The sequence below is a fragment of the Phallusia mammillata genome, chromosome 6 (assembly GCF_965637545.1).
Source record: "Phallusia mammillata chromosome 6, kaPhaMamm4.hap1.1, whole genome shotgun sequence".
Lineage (NCBI taxonomy): Eukaryota > Metazoa > Chordata > Ascidiacea > Phlebobranchia > Ascidiidae > Phallusia > Phallusia mammillata.
Genome location: NC_137257.1, coordinates 26,473,686 through 26,493,531, shown reverse-complemented (window position 1 = coordinate 26,493,531; position 19,846 = coordinate 26,473,686). Strand labels below are relative to the sequence as shown.

At 34.9% G+C, this 19,846-nt stretch overlaps 1 protein-coding gene across 1 annotated transcript; it reads left to right on the top strand.

Annotated features, from left to right (window-relative positions):
• The first annotated feature begins 7,693 nt into the window (after positions 1-7,693).
• Positions 7,694-19,158, top strand: LOC145233895 (fatty acyl-CoA reductase 1-like). Its single transcript, XM_080098664.1, has 13 exons — positions 7,694-7,777; positions 7,848-8,030; positions 8,528-8,694; positions 10,144-10,238; positions 10,371-10,509; positions 13,001-13,124; positions 13,530-13,701; positions 15,171-15,302; positions 15,771-15,852; positions 16,144-16,233; positions 16,799-16,928; positions 16,998-17,125; positions 17,381-19,158. The coding sequence occupies exons 1-13, from the start codon at positions 7,760-7,762 to the stop codon at positions 17,574-17,576; spliced, it is 1,656 nt and encodes a 551-aa protein (XP_079954790.1). The 5' UTR covers positions 7,694-7,759; the 3' UTR covers positions 17,577-19,158.
• The last annotated feature ends 688 nt before the right edge of the window (positions 19,159-19,846 follow it).

Genomic DNA, 19,846 nt, shown 5'->3' with positions numbered 1-19,846 from the left:
CCCACTTTGGGCCAAATGCCGAAAGTGACGAAATACGCTAAGTTCAATACAATTTTTGAAATCTTTTCGGGCCCATTATTTTTTTTAAATTCGCAGCTTTGCCTCATCTTTTAGTCTATTTTATTAATCCGGTTTCAAAAAAGTGAACCCGACTCGATAATTACAGCAAAATGCAATTAACTAACACCCTCTTTGGGCCAAATGCCGAAACTGACGAAATACGCTAAGTTCAATACAATTTTTGAAATCTTTTAGGGCCTATTATTTTAACCCTGTTCGCCTACAATTTTTATTTTGCCGGTATTGGTTGAAAGCCATTACACCAACGTCAAGGTTCCGACAGTAGTAGTGGTTTGATTTTTTGCAGATAAAATCTTTGTTTGGACAAATTTAGTAGTTTAACCATTACAATGTACTGTTGTTTTTTGGGCTATGGTTACAATTTCCTGACCAATTATTTGTCCAAACAAAGAAAATAAAACTGCTAGCTTTCATGCAGTGCATGCACATAGCGCAACATTGTAACATGGAAATGCAGTTTTTTCATGCAATGCGATTTTTTTTCATGCAATTTTTTGATGGAATCATTTAATACGAAGATCAACATTTGTATTCGTTTTTAATATCATTGAAAAGTTTTTGTCGACATACCCATTTCTACGTACGACATATTCTTCACCTTCATGTATATAAGCTTCCAAATTTAGTACGTGGGTTAAAAACAAGTTGACATCAGAAGGAGTATTTTCAAGCGCGGAAGAAATCAAACTTCCTGATGGCGAATATTCAGATTTCAGTTCTTTTCCCACATAAGATTCTCTAAATATTTGTTGTCCAATAATACGCTGCCGCACGCGAGAACGACAGAATTTGTGATCAACAAAGCGCACAACATTCTCAAGGCATTCTTTATTTAAACCCTTACAAAACCTAAATTCTTGATTTATGCGAATCAGTTCACTTCTGCGCTTTTCATGAAACAAACACATACGATAACACTCGGGTAAGCATTTGGCTTCATTAAACGTTTTGGAAAGAATTGTATGCAGACTGTGAGCAATATACTTGTACGTTTCTTTTGTTTCTGAGTGTAGGTTTTCAAAGTCCGAAATCAGAATTAAATTGTCGTCAACTGATTGCTGTAGATCTATGTCTTTGCTGACAACAATGTCTTTCGTTGTAACAGATGACAAGTTGCAGTGACGTCGCCGTCTAACTATTACTTTAACTGACGTCGTTGGAGTTAGAGTTTTGGCAATTGCGTCAACATCTCCGCCGATTCGTTTTTTAAAAAACAGGCAACTTCCAGTCAGAATGTTTTCTTTTTCGCATTCAAATAATGTCCGTTTTACCATTTTATCATTGAAGAGGGTTAATCCTGGTTCATCAAATCTATAGCACTCGTAATGACCAGATGCAACGTTAGATCCCATATGAACTACCACAGAAACTAACTTGTAAGGATACGTTTGCGAAAAACATTGTAAGGATAGAGTTCTATCAGGGTTTACTGAAGTACAACACTTCTTTTGCAAAAACGTCAAAACGTTGCGAACAATTTCTTTGAATGCCCTATGAATATTCTTAAATTTCTTGCCGTTTAAAATTTCTGATGCCAATAACGTGGAGATGTATCCATATTGATCAGCACGAAAATAGTTACAAAGACGAACAACTCGTGCAATATAATGATCAACAGCCTTGTCTGTTAACCAACCAAGCGTTGTATCGGAGTGGGACTTATATGCGTTTTGCGTCAAAGCTGTGTACGTAGAACCAATTGGCTTAGGACAAATAGAGCACAAATCCAGCCATGATAACGTTTGATTACATGGCATAACAAGAGCCGAATTTGCAATTGTTACTGGGTTTAAAGGAACTTTATTCCAAACGAGACCTGCTACGGGTTTACACGTTGCAACAACATCGTCATTATTGGGACAAAATATGAAAGCAGGAATAACTGGGGTGTCTGTCATTTCGGTACTGTCCTGTAACGAAGTTGCCTTATTTTGATATTTTAGCTGTTTCACGAAACCTTGTGACGAGTAAAAACTGGTCGCATTGCGTTTTCTGTTCTTAAACCTAGACACAACCATAGGCATCGAAGTTGTAAACGGAACCAATTGTGTTTTCGAGACTTTTTTAGGAGTTGTTGTAAGGTGTTGCACAGAGTCGGCGAACTGTTTTTGTAAAACCTTTATGGCGTTGAAGTATTTTACCACGAAGTCGTCAATTCGCCCTACACGCTTGCCATCAATAAAATTAACTTTCATGTCTCCGAAATGTTCTTCAATTATACCTTGAGTTTGATTGTTTACCATAATAGTTTGGTGACCAGCTTGTTGCAAAATTTCACACTTTTTGAAAAATGCTTCGTACGCATCAAGTTGTTCGCTTGAAAGATTGCCTTTTGTGTCATGCCGAGTTAAATCTCCAAGCATTAACTGCGAGGTTGCGCAAATTCTACTTAAAATAATTTCCAGTACCTTCTCTCACAACTGAGGGTTGCAATAAACATTTTCGTCGCAATTGGTATACATGTGATCCTTGCACACCTGCGAAGTATTAAAATTATCTAAGTTATTTTTGTACCTAACGTAAAACGGTGAATGACGTTCCTGCAATCTGTCGGACGACTTGCAAGCATAAAAATAATCAGTGCTATCGTCGCTGCCGTTCTTACCATTGCCATCGTCGGTGTAGTCCCGTAGCCGAAATAATTGAAGGCGTTTAAAATGTTTTTCAACCAACGCAGAGGTTTTTTTACAGTTTGTCAAAATGTAAAAACTTTCTACGACCTCATCTAGTTCAGGTAGCGTCGTGCATGAAAACATTACGTTAATACAAAACAAGTAAGTTGTAACGATTTTACGCTTATTGCTGTATTTATGGCATAAACACTTGGCAGCTTTCATGGCATGACTGTAGCAATTATGAAAGATAGTTTTGGTCAAGTCAACCTCGTCAAATCTCCCGGTCACAATTTTGAAACAGCGGTTGTAAAAGTCTAATCGCGTTTCATGCAATATCGCTTTCAATGCAGCGTTCCACATAGCCATTGACCCATGAACTACAATTAGCGATGGTTTTTTAGCACGACAACAAATTTTAGCCACGTCGAACAAAAAGTTTTTCAGCAAATGACTAATTGTATTTGCATCATGTAAACAACTGACACATGTTGTTACGGGAAGGGGAGTTCCACCTTGTGTTGGGTTTGTAATTAATAAGGTGTACACCTGAAAGTCGGAATAATTTTCAAAACGTCGCAAAATGCTTCCTGTCGAATCGTAGTACGCGATATCAAAAACACAAATTTGATTGAAAGTTTTTACCTGCGCATCGGAATACATTACGACCATTGGCGGATGAACAGAAATGTGTCTGATAAAGTATTGGCTTTCCTTTTCCATTTCTAAGCGTAAAGTATTTAGGTACCACAATTTGCTTATTCGGCGACCTAGACTTCCTTCACTTTTAATATTATTCAATACAGATTGGGACGGCAGATATGTGTGCGCACCTAACCAACGTTCTTCCGGTTCCATTTGGTCGTAAAGTTCTCTGTACTCTTTAACAGCGGTCTTCGTTTGCATGCTTTGGGATTAATAAAATAGACTAAAAGATGAGGCAAAGCTGCGAATTTAAAAAAATAATGGGCCCGAAAAGATTTCAAAAATTGTAATAAAGTTAGCGTATTTCGTCCCTATTGGCATTTGGCCCAAAGTGGGTGTTAGTTAATTGCATTTTGCTGTAATTATCGAGTCGGGTTCACTTTTTTGAAAACAGATTATTAAAATAGACTAAAAGATGAGGCAAAGCTGCGAATTTGAAAAAAATAATGGGCCCGAAAAGATTTCAAAAATTGTAATAAAGTTAGCGTATTTCGTCAGTTTCGGCATTTGGCCCAAAGAGGGTGTTAGTTAATTGCATTTTGCTGTAATTATCGAGTCGGGTTCACTTTTTTGAAAACGGATTAATAAAGTAGACTAAAAGATGAGGCAATGGTGCGAATTTAAAAAAATAATGGGCCCGAAAAGATTTCAAAAATTGTATCGAACTTAGCATATTTCGTCCCTATTGGCATTTGGCCCAAAGTTGGTGTTAGTTAATTGCATTTTGCTGTAATTATCGAGTCGGGTTCACTTTTTTGAAAACGGATTAATAAAATAGACTAAAAGATGAGTCAATGTTGCGAGTTTAAAGAAAATAATGGGCCCGAAAAGATTTCAAAATTTTTAATAAAGTTGGCGTATTTCGTCAGTTTCGGCATTTGGCCCAAAGAGGGTGTTAGTTAATTGCATTTTGCTGTAATTATCGAGTCGGGTTCACTTTTTTGAAAACGGATTAATAAAGTAGACTAAAAGATGAGGCAATGGTGCGAATTTAAAGAAAATAATGGGCCCGAAAAGATTTCAAAATTTTTAATAAATTTGGCGTATTTCGTCAGTTTCGGCATTTGGCCCAAAGAGGGTGTTAGTTAATTGCATTTTGCTGTAATTATCGAGTCGGGTTCAGTTTTTTGAAACCGGATTAATAAAATAGACTAAAAGATGAGGCAAAGCTGCGAATTTAAAAAAAATAATGGGCCCGAAAAGATTTCAAAAATTGTATTGAACTTAGCGTATTTCGTCAGTTTCGGCATTTGGCCCAAAGTGGGTGTTAGTTAATTGCATTTTGCTGTAATTATCGAGTCGGGTTCACTTTTTTGAAAACAGATTATTAAAATAGACTAAAAGATGAGGCAATGTTGCGAATTTGAAAAAAATAATGGGCCCGAAAAGATTTCAAAAATTGTAATAAAGTTAGCGTATTTCGTCAGTTTCGGCATTTGGCCCAAAGAGGGTGTTAGTTAATTGCATTTTGCTGTAATTATCGAGTCGGGTTCACTTTTTTGAAAACGGATTAATAAAATAGACTAAAAGATGAGTCAATGTTGCGAGTTTAAAGAAAATAATGGGCCCGAAAAGATTTCAAAAATTGTATTGAACTTAGCGTATTTCGTCAGTTTCGGCATTTGGCCCAAAGTGGGTGTTAGTTAATTGCATTTTGCTGTAATTATCGAGTCGGGTTCACTTTTTTGAAAACGGATTAATAAAATAGACTAAAAGATGAGGCAAAGCTGCGAATTTAAAAAAAATAATGGGCCCGAAAAGATTTCAAAAATTGTATTGAACTTAGCGTATTTCGTCACTTTCGGCATTTGGTCCAAAGAGGGTGTTAGTTAATTGCATTTTGCTGTAATTATCGAGTCGAGTTCAGTTTTTAGAAACCGGATTAATAAAATTGACTAGAAGATGAGTCAATGTTGCGAATTTAAAGAAAATAATGGGCCCGAAAAGATTTCAAAAATTGTATCGAACTTAGCGTATTTCGTCCCTATTGGTATTTGGCCCAAAGTGGGTGTTAGTTAATTGCGTTTTGCTCTAATTATCGAGTCGGGTTCATTTTTTCGAAAACGGATTGTAAAAATAGACTAAAAGATGAGGCAATGGTGCGAATTTGAAGAAAACGATGGGCCCGAAAAGATTTCAAAAATTGTATTGAACTTAGCGTATTTCGTCAGTTTCGGCATTTGGCCCAAAGAGGGTGTTAGTTAATTGCATTTTGCTGTAATTATCGAGTCGGGTTCACTTTTTTGAAAACGGATTAATAAAGTAGACTAAAAGATGAGGCAATGGTGCGAATTTAAAAAAATAATGGGCCCGAAAAGATTTCAAAAATTGTATCGAACTTAGCGTATTTCGTCCCTATTGGCATTTGGCCCAAAGTTGGTGTTAGTTAATTGCATTTTGCTGTAATCATCGAGTCGGGTTCACTTTTTTGAAAACGGATTAATAAAATAGACTAAAAGATGAGGCAAAGCTGCGAATTTAAAAAAAATAATGGGCCCGAAAAGATTTCAAAAATTGTATTGAACTTAGCGTATTTCGTCACTTTCGGCATTTGGTCCAAAGAGGGTGTTAGTTAATTGCGTTTTGCTGTAATTATCGAGTCGGGTTCACTTTTTTGAAACCGGAATAATAAAATAGACTAAAAGATGAGTCAATGTTGCGAATTTAAAAAAAATAATGGGCCCGAAAAGATTTCAAAAATTGTATTGAACTGAGCATATTTCGTCAGTTTCGGCATTTGGTCCAAAGAGGGTGTTAGTTAATTGCATTTTGCTGTAATTATCGAGTCGGGTTCACTTTTTTGAAAACGGATTAATAAAGTAGACTAAAAGATGAGGCAATGGTGCGAATTTAAAAAAATAATGGGCCCGAAAAGATTTCAAAAATTGTATCGAACTTAGCGTATTTCGTCCCTATTGGCATTTGGCCCAAAGTGGGTGTTAGTTAATTGCGTTTTGCTCTAATTATCGAGTCGGGTTCATTTTTTTGAAAACGGATTGTAAAAATAGACTAAAAGATAAGGCAATGGTGCGAATTTAAAGAAAACGATGGGCCCGAAAAGATTTCAAAAATTGTAATAAAGTTAGCGTATTTCGTCACTTTCGGCATTTGGCCCAAAGTGGGTGTTAGTTAATTGCGTTTTGCTCTAATTATCGAGTCGGGTTCAGTTTTTCGAAAACGGATTATTAAAATAGACTAAAAGATAAGGCAATGTGACGAATTTTAAAAAAATAATGGGCCCGAAAAGATTTCAAAAATTGTATTAAATTTTGCGTATTTTGTCAATATTTCGATTTGGCCAAAACGTTCGTTGCGCATCCATCTGTGACGTTCTCTCGTTTCGCATTCCTTTTTTCGTTTTTATTCTGGCAGAATGACAATGGTAAAATGGCGCAACAGCCAAAAGTGACTCAGCAGTAAACACACATGACTCCGCAACTTCATCGATTTTTTTGCTTCGTTTCAAAGTGAAATGCCTTTTCTACGAGTTGTTTTAAACCTGCTTTTAAAATACATGCTTCAGTTTTCGCTAAAACAAATGTTTTTAACTATGTCGAGTTTTATTACAAGACGAAAAATATTTTGTTTACGTGCTAAACATTATGCAAAAAATGTCATCACAACTTTAAACTAAAAATAAAACAGCAATTCAACAAAATAATTGAGTTTTTTTCAAAGAAATCATGGAAATTACATTCGTTTTTACGATTTAGGGATTTTACCCGAATAAAACTACATTTTTGAGGAAATATTGCGGTTACCACATTTGCAAAGGTACAAATGCCTATTGAGGTAATGTTTGTTTTATGATTACATTTATTTTTTACATTTAATTACCAAAAGTAATTTATTTTTTGTTATTTTACCTTATTACTTACGGCTATCAGTTTGTTATTCCACAATTTTCGCTATTTGTCTTAGTAGCCCAGGGAAACGGTGCAGGTGTCGTATTTGACGGGAAATGGTTCAATTGTTCGAAGACTCAAAGTCCGCAGAAAACCGCAGACCGCAAATTTATTTGCAGTAACGTGGTTTTACAGTTATTTGATATCGACCTCTGTGGTTTGTAACGAGTTACCGAAAATATATGCTTGTGGTTTTCTGTAATTGTAGTGGTTAGTCGAGTTGACGTTGTACTTATATTACTCATAAGTATCTTTCGGTGTTGATTTTTTTACAGTCCAAAGGCCACGACTGTCTGACCTACTGCTTGTCTTAACTTCGTCTAATTATAGCTGAGCAAAAAATCTTGCATTTGTATTGAATTTATAATATTGCTGTTTTCCTTAAAATTTCAAACCTTTATTTTTCTAGCCACATAGGATTTGTATTTATTTTGTACATAAATTTGGAGGAAATTAATGGCAACCCTACAAATGGTAAATCATGTTACTTATATTATTATTTTACTTACAAATATTTTACCAAAATATGTTTACATCTTTGCAGAGTATTTCACAATTTTTTAATGACAAGACGGTCGCAATCACTGGAGGAACTGGATTTATTGGACAATGCCTCATTGTTAAACTCCTTAAATCATGTCCGGGTGTCAAGAAAATTTACCTGTTCATGCGAAACAAGAAATCAGATAGTGTTGAAGAAAGGCTCGAAAAAATGATTAAATCTCCGGTTAGTAGTAAAACTGTGTTTGGCAATTGATTCCATTGAGGGTGAAACATGAAACATAAAAAACAAAACACAACTAAAAATTTTTAAACATCTTGAAACAAAATATGACAAAAAGCTTACATTTGTTCTTCAATCTTTGATTATTTCACTTTTTATTAACCACACAAACAAATAAAGGAAAATACTGATGTAGAACTGTAAACCAGTTGTCGGCAACCACCGGTCCCAGGAGTTCGTTACTGGGCCGTATACTTTCAGGATAAATGCTTTTAAACCGTTTTGCCCATGTATACCGGGGATAAGTCATGTTCTATGCTGAATATTTGTATTTTTTTCACGCTGGTCCACAATAAAATTTCAGTTTAAAAAATGGTCCCGGTGCAAAAAAGGTTGTTGACCCCTGCTGTAAACTAAAAAACTCAAATGCAATTACCAATAGGAAATGTGGGTACATGTTAAATAGAATCTATATTATTATTTTGTTCTTGGTTTTTCAGATTTTTAAAGCTTTTGATCGAAGCTTGCTGCAAAAGTTAGTCGCGATTCCATGTGATTTGGAAAAAGAAGGAATTGGATTGGATGAGGGCAGTGTTCAGCTCATCCAAGACGAAGTGCAAATTTTCTTCCATTCTGCTGCAACTTTGAGATTTAATGAACATTTGAGGTCAGTATTTTTTTCAATTTATGTTGGTAACTTTAATGTAATGGGCGTGTTTTTGCTGATATCAATCACCATTAGTTGAAAACTGATTAAGGTTGCCAACTTTTTGTCGTAAATTTTTTCATTATTTTTAGTTTTAGGACGTCAAAATGTCGGTATAAAAATATAAATTTGACTTTTTGTTTTGTTTTCTTCCATGGACTCCCATTTATATTTTGCTGATTAATTGCCTCTTAGGTTTAATCCTCAGGCTAAAAAATCTCTCTTAAATAAGACCTGTTTTTCACTTTAAAACATTCAGCAATCATTTACACTGATACTTCAAAATTGCATAATTGTGCAATATTTACCCAACGGTTTACTTCCATCACATCATCAGTGGTTTGCCTCTTCAGCAAATTTTATATTTGCTAAATTGTCACTGTACTTTGCCTGGCAATCAGAGGTCATACCCTATGTTTGTTGTTAATCTATTTCACATGAAAAAGACATACATTTCGCACATATATTTTTTCTTATTTCAACTGTATCACATGATAGGTAGGTGAGGAGTCAAACCAACATTTTGGGACATTTTATTTATTGGTGCCCCAAGACTTTGCTTAAAAATATTTCCAAAAAATGTTGAACATTGTATGGAAGGGCCTCTAGGCTGGCATTGCCTTCTTTGCTACTGCATGGCTGACAAGGCGACTACAGGTCATACATTCTTGTGTGCTAAACAGTTATTAATGACTTGAAACCTGTTTGGCAGTGAAGATTTCTTTTGATCAAATGTTATCAAGACAATGTTAATTTTCCATCTGAAACAGCTGATTAGACATTTTGTTCCAAGTTTGTTACTAATTTTCAGTTACACAGTTGTATACCCCATTTATTTCCATTCCAAATACTATTTTGTCACAAAAAACTGATCGGCCAAGTTAAATGGAAGGTTTTCGATGTATGGTCATGTATCGCTAGTTAATGGTACATGGTATTTTTTATTTGAATAAATTACCCTTTAAATTTAAATTATATTTAAATAATTTTTGTGGGTTTGTTTGTTCTTTTCATTCCATTTTCCTACAACAGCACTTTTTACCATCAGGATAATGTTCGAAAGTTTTCTATGGTGTGAAACATTGCTACACAATAGCATTAAAACAATTTCTAAGCAGGAAATAGCTGCAGAAATTCGAAACCCTATAAAGAATAAAAAAGTAGAAGGACACAATGGTGTGTCAAGCGCTCAGTAGCACCAGCTGTTCTGGTGTGCTTGGAAATAACCATGGTGCCGCATCTAATATCACAATATAAATATAAACTATGTTTAGAAAGTCAACATGACATGATAAGTGATTATTTTTAATCTTGATGCTATGTTTTATGTTGCAGTTTGGTCAGAATTTGACATAATTGCACATACCTTGTAATATATTCTTCATACATGTAGGATTGTCTGTTTTTCAGGCTTGCCTTCCAAGTAAACACTCTCGCAGTTCGAACTGTGATTGATCTTTGCAGGGGAATTAAGAATCTCAAAGCCCTTGTTCACATTTCCACAGGTAACCATAACTAATAAGGCTACTGTTAATTTGAGATTCTTGCAACAGACTCAACCCAACAATTTTCCAAACTATAAATGCTTTTTATAAATGTTTTTTTTATTTTTTTCATATTTTTCTAAAATTTTGCAGCTTATGCTTATTGCAACCAGCAGCACATTGGGGAGGAAGTTTATGAAACCGGACAAGATTACAACAAACTACATGAATCCCTGCAATGGATGTCAGATGATATGATCACCAAACTCACTCCAGACATCCTCAGGGACAGGTAAAGAAATTTATAAATGAAAAGTCAAGTTTTACCAATATTTCATATGAGCTGTTTGTTTATTTTGCTTACGGTGACCCAAAGTTTACTAAACATGCTTGCGTGCAGCCCAGACACATGAAAACCTATGCTGTGTATAAACTGATATATAGGGTTGGATTATCTGGATAATAGTTAATCCATTAACAGAAGAGTGTTTTGCTATCCCATATCCAGGTATTTTTTGTCGGTTGACAAGATAACAAGGTTATGATGACACAGAGGCATTTTATTTATTTATTTTTGTACAATTTTGGAAAACATGCAGTTAATGTGCAGTGAGAGATGTTATGAACAACTTTCTGTTTATCCTAGTTGAAACGTATATTCATGTTGTATTATGTAGTCCCTATAGCTGGTAAAATCCGCAAGAAAATTGACATAATATTATGTCATGAAGAAACATAACTAAAATAGAAAATGCATGCATTTTAAGGTGAGAACTTACAATGTTATCTTTTCAAAAGTTTGGGATGCATTGCTCAGGAGCATTGTTGCCATACTGTCCTTATTTCTGAGATTTGTCATTTTTTTCAAGGCCATCATCTTAGAAAAATGTATTGCACTTATTTCCAAGAAATGTCCTTGTTTTTGAGTTGAGTCCTTATTTTGTTTTATTTTCAACAATTACAAAACTGCTATCTTTTTTCTCTGGCATTCGATGTTGTGCAACATACAAAAACATGTATTTACTCCAAACATAGGCGCCGACTTTAAATTTTTCCCGGGTATGCCATATTATATGACGTCATGAAATACCGAAATCATTTCCTGTCGCTACGTAGGGTAAGACTACGTTAAAGCTTGCTGTATATGAGTTTACACACCATAATTCCACCGCCAGGCCCTTCTGCTACAGTTGCAAATCAACGTATGTTTGTGCCCGGTGACACACCGCGTTGTACATTAATGAAATGGGATCCACTTCCTGAAATTACGGGAAAGCGGAACAATAAAGATAAATAAGATCTAGCTCGTACCTTACGTCGCAAATTACTATAATGTTAAAAGATTTATTTTCTTCTCTGTAACAGCATTCTAAAAATGCTTTGTTTTTACGCAACAAAGCGCAAACACTTCTGGCCAAAAAGTCGTTTTATCCGTTTTAAAGTCGTTTGTTATGTTCACAACATGTAGCCTATTTAACGCAGTGAATTGTAAGTGACGCATTATTAATTTTAAAGTTTAGTGTACTTCAAACGAAACTTTTAACTTTTAAACTGCCAGAAACTTTTAACAAGCTAACAATTAAGTAACAACCTTACGTTTGTGATGTAACAATAAGCGTTGTTGTTTTTCGTAGAGGCAGTTAGAAGTTAAAACCGTATTCTCATAATTTAGTTCACAGACGCTAAACTTTTTATCGCGTGGTTGTTGACGTAATAGCCTGGGTACCGTCAGCGCCAATACCTTTGTTGTGCTTTTTACCACCCTTTAATGCAGTGGTTCTTAACCTTTTTGTAGTCACGGACCCCTTTTATGAATTTTGTAAGTCTGCGGACCCCCAACGCAATTTACCATAAGTCTTTTTATGTTTCATATTTCTTGCATTATACCCTGTCATGCTTTTGAAGCATTTAAATCCGCCTTCACAGTCTTTTAAAATCAATGACGTTTCTGTATTTTAGTGGCCAACGCATCAAATTGATAGTATTTCTGGTATATATAACTTCACAAATCACTTGTCCTATAAAGTCTATTGTCCATGTGTGTTATGATGTCACAATAGCGAAAACAATTACAAAAGTATATGTTCTTGGCCCAATTAAGGTGTGATGAACAGCGTGCACTTGTATGCAGGATTGTAAAAACGGTCAAGAAACTTAAAAATATTCTTCTGTTGGTTAATGCTACTTAACATATTTCCCTCCGTGGACCCCCTGAAACCATCTCACGGACCCCTTGGGGGTCCGCGAACCCCAGGTTAAGAACCACTGCTTTAATGTTTAAATTCTAATGCTTCTTGAAGACGTCACAATTGTAATGAATGCGAATAATTCATGGACTGTGAAATAATAACCGCGATTGAAATTAATTGTGTAAGTTACGTATTGGTTCGTATCAGAATAATTTCCATGAAGCAATAACGCATAACTAACGTTGGTCCGATCCTCGGGTATGCGGCATACCCGAGGTTTTCGTCCGGGTATGCGTGGCATACCCGGCATACCCGTGTTCGGCGCCTATGACTCCAAAGTGTTTGACATTATAAAAGAAAACATAAAACAAATATGGCATGCGATATGCCTTGGCTCATAAAAATGCAAAGATTTGTTCGAAAACGCTCATCTTGTTTCATGTAAAAATTTAATTTTCTGGTTTTCCTTATTGTGGGGTCCATGTCGATGGAAACCCTGGTTAGAAGATTTAAGAACATTTTCTGGTGCAAATAAACCTATTCTGAGTAACAAATAATTTTTTAAAAATCTGACCCCCACTACTATTTTTCCAGGCCGAACACTTACACCCTGACAAAAGCTTTTGGAGAAGAAGTTGTCGTAAACGAGGGAGCAGGACTTCCTCTTTGTATCGTGCGACCGAGCATCGTCGGGTCATCGTATCAAGAACCATTGCAGGTTTGAAAACAAACAATGTTATTTTTACCATAAAGTTCAAGGCTCTTGGTCATAACTCACATGTTTCTGAAAAAGTCAACATGCCATGTTAAATATTTTCTTCTAGTCCACACACAATGTTATTTTGAGAAAGATATTCATTAACAGATTCCAAAAAGCTAAATTCTTGTAATAGTAAACATACAAGTTGATGGGAATTTACCAAGGACAAAAGCTCCTGAGAGAAAAAGAAAAGTTCCAGGAAAGCTACTTATTAACTGTTTCTGAAACATGAATTCTGGTTAAAGTAAACAGTTCAAGTTTTTCCAGTGTTGTTCCAAGAAAGCTGTACATTATTAAGTTACCGAAAACTGATTTCTTGAAAAGTCACCATACCAACTTCAACATTACCTAATATTTTTCCAGGGCTGGTGCAATAATCCAAACGGGCCGACTGGTTTGTTTGCTGCATTTGGAAAAGGACTTTTATGTTCTATATGGGGCAGCGGAAAGACTTGCTTGGACATTATCCCATCAGATTTGGTCGTGAATGGAATAATTGCCGCAGCATGGAAAACCGCTCTGTCCAATCCACAAAGTATGATGTCATGTAGCTTGTATGATGTAACAATGACAGACACACATGTTTATTTATGTTGTCCTGAAAAATTGTCCAAATTGATTTAAGATTAGAAATGCCAATTTATTCAAGGAACAGTTTTGTTGATTTACAACAAATTGACCCCTCTGATTATTATGGGTCCCCTTCTATTAAGGGGACACATATTGTTTTTGTCCGTATTTTTCTTTTTTTCTTTTTTCTGTCTAACGCTGGTTTGTTAAACGCGTTTGGTCAAGAATGAGTGCTTCAAATTTATTCAAATTTGCACAGATGTTAGTTATTGTTCCAAATTTGATCCTCCTGAAGTTTGACCCCAAACGACCCAGTGGTTCACTCACAGCCCCCCCTCCCCCCAAAAAAATTAAAAACGGCTGTACTAACTAAAGTACATAATCTGCGAGTTTCATGGTTTGTTGGTTGGTGCAATGTAAGGTATTCTAAAGAATTTTGTAACTTTTTATTGGATTCACCCATTTTACCCCTTAAACCCCCAAATAATAAGTTTTAGGCCAAAAATACAAGCCCTAATGTGCTGAAATGTTAAACAATTGTTTGCAGTAGGTTATTCGTTCAGTACTTAAAATTTTGCCTTATTCGGCCAAATAGTTACTTTTACAGCCCATAATATGTGTACACTGTCAGTCAGATAGAAGTCTCAACTCTCAACTCTCAAGGGAGTAATTCACTTCTTTACGATTAAGGCGGGTGAATGCAGTGGGATTGCTCAGCTTGACGTCCGGACAGACATTTTACGAGACAGTCGTTTCGGTGATTAGAAATCAGCTGTTTTTGCGCAGCTATGCTATGTCGTTTTATTAAGTATCAAGCACATTTTCAGTTGTGGAAAATTGTGTTAAAAACTGACCTTGAACGACAATATCAAGGTCAAAGCATGAGATTAAATTAAAAGTATTTTTCCCGTTCTTATTTACTGTTTTTTTGTAATTATATGACATCAATGATGCAAAAAGAATACGGACAAAACTTTTAAAGCTGGGTTATTACTAAAGTTGGTTAAGTTTTTTCTTAAGAATCTAAAAATAACCAGGACGTTAAATCCGCACAAACGCGCGTGTGGGGACCCATCTGTTTTTGTTTGCAAAAACAATCATATATGTAGATCAAATGATGTGTATAGTAAATATCGTACAGAATATATAAAATGGAAGTATATCAGAAAGCCACCTTTCTAGTATTGTGACTTATATTTTTGCATTTTTGTGTTAAAAAGTGTCTGCAAAATTTAAGTAAAAAATATAATATAGTGTTTCAGTCACATTTATTATTTTCTGCATCACTTTGAGCCATGTTAAATCCATTAGAAACTTCTGCCTGAAACAAGTTGCAGAAAAAATCCTTTTTTTCATTGATCTGTTGCACATTTTTACTGTTTTGCAAGAAACTGTTTAAACCAATCGGTTAAAAGCAAAATGTTTTTTTTTCAGCACAAATTCCGTTTCTGAGCAACAACCAGTTAAAGCCTCTTACTGACCAAGTTGTTGCAGAAAGAAGGAAAATGATTCCAATTTATCATTTGGTGGTCGGATCAACCAATCCTCTTCCCATTGAAAGATTAAGTAAGTTTTAAACTGTTAAACTTGATTTTCAACAGTAGGCCAAAAGTAAACGCAATACAAATTTGTTAAGAAAAACAAAAAAGTTGCAGCTCATTTTGAGATTATAGCTATACAATGTTTTCTAAACTTTGTTTTCTCTTTTCAAATGTGATTTTACTTGTTTCTTTTGGATAAGTATTGTGGTACAATGAAACTTACACACAAACTTGAAATAATTTTCCACCAATTTTAACCAACATGTGTCTGCTAACAAAAAAACATTTTTTTGCAAATCGATAGAAAAACTGTGATACCCAAATTTAATGTCAAATGTGATATTTGTAAAAAATCAATATTTAGTTGAAAGATTAAGAATTTGTGTTTGTAAAAGGACAACTTATAAGGATGCAACCGTTTTGGTTTCTGTTCACTGTTTACATAAAAATAATAATTAACCTATTTTGCTGAAAAAGAGGTTTGTGTTTTTAGATTCCATGCTGCATAAGTCATTCATGGTTTATCCTCTTGACAATGTTATTCGATCTCCTTCACTCCAAATCACCGAAAACAAGTATGACAAATATACCAGTGTGTTTGTGACAATATTTAATAACATTTTTACTCCAGTCACCTAACTTGCAGAAATGCATGTACAGGGAAAAGCTTTATTTTGATGCACTGCTGGCTAAAACATTCAGTTTAAAAACCATAAAACAACAAATATGTTTAATTGTTTAACAAATGTTTAAATTATATTTAATTGTGGGGTTTTGCAAAAACATTGACAAAAGAAAGTATCTTGCTTGTATTGTTGTGGGAGTTGTTCTGAGTAGCTGTGTTATATTTGTTCATATTGTTGCAGACATCTTTACAGACTCCTTGCGTTTGTTTATGAGTATCTTCCAGCTTATGTTTTTGACCTCGGACTAACAATGGTCGGACGAAAACCAATGTAAGTTTTATTAGAAAAGTCTCATTACTGCTCACCTGTCGTGTTTACCCACAATGCACCAAATTCAATTTCACATAAATCTCAGTCACACAACGCTTCATTATACTGAGTTATATTTTGCAAGTATCAATTAATTGCACCCTCTATGACAGTGGTTAACAGTATAACTATAACTGTATAACATTTTTATTGCCGGGGCCAAATGGTTATTTTTTAAGTGTGCAGGGAGCCGCAAAAAAAGAAACCTTAAGAAAATCACTAAAGATTATGACTTTGAAAGCTAATATAGCAATGTTTGGTGGTTTTCTGAGGTCTGGTGCGAGCCGCAAAATAAGTAGTTGGGAGCTGCATGCGGCCGAAAACCGAGTTTGAGAACCACTGGTCTATAACATTTCAATGCTGCAAAGCTCATCTAGCCAAATCACTAAAAAACAGTGGTTGATTGTTTGAAAATGTATTCTCTATAAACAAGCTTCCTGGCAGTCCTTTGTTCGAGTTACTTCTTTTTCTTTATTTCTAATGAGAAACACACTTTAACATTTAATTTTTCGGAAACTCTTGACAGGGTGATGAGATTGAACCAGAGGATTGCCACAAATGTAAAAGTTCTTCAGTTTTTCATTTCAAACCAGTGGAATTGGGATGTCACAAAAACAATGCATCTCATGTCACAGTTAAATTCTTCAGATCAACAGGTTTTTCATATTATTCTTTTTCCCAAATATTTGTACACTAGTTTGCTAATATTTGATGTTTTCTACAAGAGTTTCAACTTTGACGCACAAACGATCAACTGGCAGACGTACATTAACCGTTATGTGATTGGAGTAAAAAAATATTTGTTGAAAGAAGATCTTGATAGCTACCCAGCACAAAGGCGTCGTCTTAAGAGGTAAATATTAGCTTGCAGAAAACGAGAATTGCATCCAATAACTACTCTGGACTCTTTAAAAGTGTAAAAAGACCTGCAAACCATTGTGTGACTTATAATTTAATGATTATTTGTTTTGTTAACCAACAGTTTTGTGATAGGCCTTATTGTCAATCACTAACACCCACCAAAGGGCGTCAGAGACTATGTTAAGTTTTTCAAAGGTAGCGTATACAGTTGGCTGTACTAAATACTAAACATATAATCGCTTTTCAGACTTCATCTTCTTGGCTACGTTGGCCAGGGAGTTCTTTTTCTCCTCGTTTGGCGCCTCCTTGTGTCCAGAACGAATATAGCGAGGAACCTCTGGCATTTGGTAATGTCGCTGGGATTCAAGTTCTTTCAATATTTCCAAATTTCAAGCTCGGTGCCAAAAAGCAATTTTTTGAGGCTGCCTTTGTGGAAAAGCTAACTCAAATTTTCAGACACAATTCTTCCAAGAAAGTTCAACCAAATTTAACACAAAATTGATTTTTTTTTTAACATGTTGCTATTAATTTAAACAGACAGGTTTGTTTTTAAGGTTTGGTTTGGGTGACCGCTAAGTAGTTTTAAGAGACTGCAAGTGTTTCATTTAAATACCAAAAAATAGCCATATTTGCTTAAACGAGAATTTTGGGAAACCGCTGGAGAAATTTGGGCGACCGTTTCGGTCCCCCAAAACACCTTAAAACAAACACTGAACAGAAGTATAAATTATCCAGCCTATTTGTAAGCCACTATGAATGATAAAACTTAAAACTAACATACGCCTTAGATGGAGTGTTGTGTAAAGGTTTGTATGTTTGTTGTGTAAAGGTTTTGTATGTTTGTAATATCACAGTTGTGGCTAATTGCACAAAACTTGCTATGAACAAGCTTTTATGCACATTAAGTTTGTGATGCAGGTTGGTGGTTTAGTGCCTGGATTTCAAAAAGTTCGTAGTCTAGTGATAACACACTATGTTTGTTTTTCTGTTTGCTTAATTGCTTTCAGGTTTGGCTAAACCTGCATAACACTGCTGTATGTGGTAAACTTTTTCCACACTAGTAACACTGTTTACAAATTTCGAATATCCTTGTAGTAATAAGTGCTATAATTATTGGTCACCAACATGTGCATCATTTTATGTAGTTTATGTGGGACTTTATTTCGGGCAATGAAAAAAGCCATGTTTAAGATGAAACCATCCATATGGCTTATGAGCTGATTAAGCTGTCCCAAATTTTCATTCACGATTTGGTACTAGACCATTTACTTCAGGTAGTTCGTCATCTAAAAGCTTACTTTATAGTCCGCTGTTTTTGTATTCATGGCAAATTGATATGACTAAAATGTAAATGTTTCTTACATTGCGATTCAATCCGCTAATTATTTAAGGTCCTAACTGTTGATTATGTATTTTATTTGTGCACCATATTTTGCTAAAACTAATGTTTTCAAGCCTATTTAATCTGTGCAACTGCAATACCGAACTATTCTGTATTAAAAAATTGATTTACATATTTAAGATTACTTGTTACAATGCTCGTTTTTGCTATTTGTAATTTTTATGGTGCATCTTTGTGTCCTGCTTACTAAATGTTTAGAAATGCAAATGCGGTTTGGTTAATTCGCAATACTGTTGTGTTATTTACAATGTTCTATTCAGTAGTGGTGTTGCTTACAAACATATTGTCGATAGCTGAAATTATTTACTCAGAGATTATGTACTGAACTTGTTTGAATTTATTTCAATTTACTTACAATATAACAAAACATATTACAAATGTTGTAAAGCATAGAAAGTGGTATCATGTGTTAGCAAGTAAAAATGTGACACAGATTGTTATTCATTATTCTGTCACGCAGACAGAGTAGTGAATATGTTCCACCAGTCAAAGTAGTATTTGTTTGGCCTTTTTATGTGTTTTGGTGATTGTAACGTGTAAGAAATTCACTTTTTTGAATATGCGCTAAAACAGCACCATACCTTGAGATGCTAAACTGTGAAAAATTAAATAAGACGCTAGTATGTAGTGTAAGAATGTCTGTAAATTTAAAAATCGCAAGTACGGATTACAGACAGCAAGTTTATTTAAAAATTCAGAACCTCATTACATCGTATGTTTGGGTTTTGGCGAAACGGTGGTAAACAGACACATGTAAATTCCAAATTGTTTCGTTGAATGTTTGCAACAATAGTAAATGTAATTATGTTTTTTACAAAGCTGCTCGAAACGTTTTCCAGTGGAAACACACCCTTTCTGCATTTGATAGAAAACGGAGTAAATGCAAGGCTTTATAAAATGGCTCAATGACGTTTTTGCATTTTTTATATTTTAGAAGTTTATTAGGTGTACCATGTAAAATGTTTAAGTAACAGAGCGAAAAACAACATGCAACCAGATGTGTATCAAAAATCAGTAGTTAGTAAACTACCTAATTTTGTTTTCTAAAATGATAAAACTGTGATCGTTTAGCGTTGTGGAAATGGGATTTTTTGCGAAAAGTAAGCACCGATCTCCATAAACACTGGATTGCGCTACTCCCAGAGCCACTATATTGACTGCCGTTTCTGCTGAAACCACGTTTCTACTCAACGGTTCATATGTTTCCATTGTTATTTAAGACATTGATTTATGACATGTTTGTTTCACATTTAAAAGACTTTCATTACGTTCAGAAGGTTTTGCTGTTAACGTATGTTAGTTCTTCTTACC

Excerpts from the sequence above, each read along its gene's own strand:
- LOC145233895 (XM_080098664.1), top strand. Across the intron at positions 13,702-15,170 it reads CGCTCTGTCCAATCCACAAA|CACAAATTCCGTTTCTGAGC; the intron begins GTATGATGTCAT and ends TTTTTTTTTCAG. Across the intron at positions 15,853-16,143 it reads CTCCAAATCACCGAAAACAA|ACATCTTTACAGACTCCTTG; the intron begins GTATGACAAATA and ends ATATTGTTGCAG.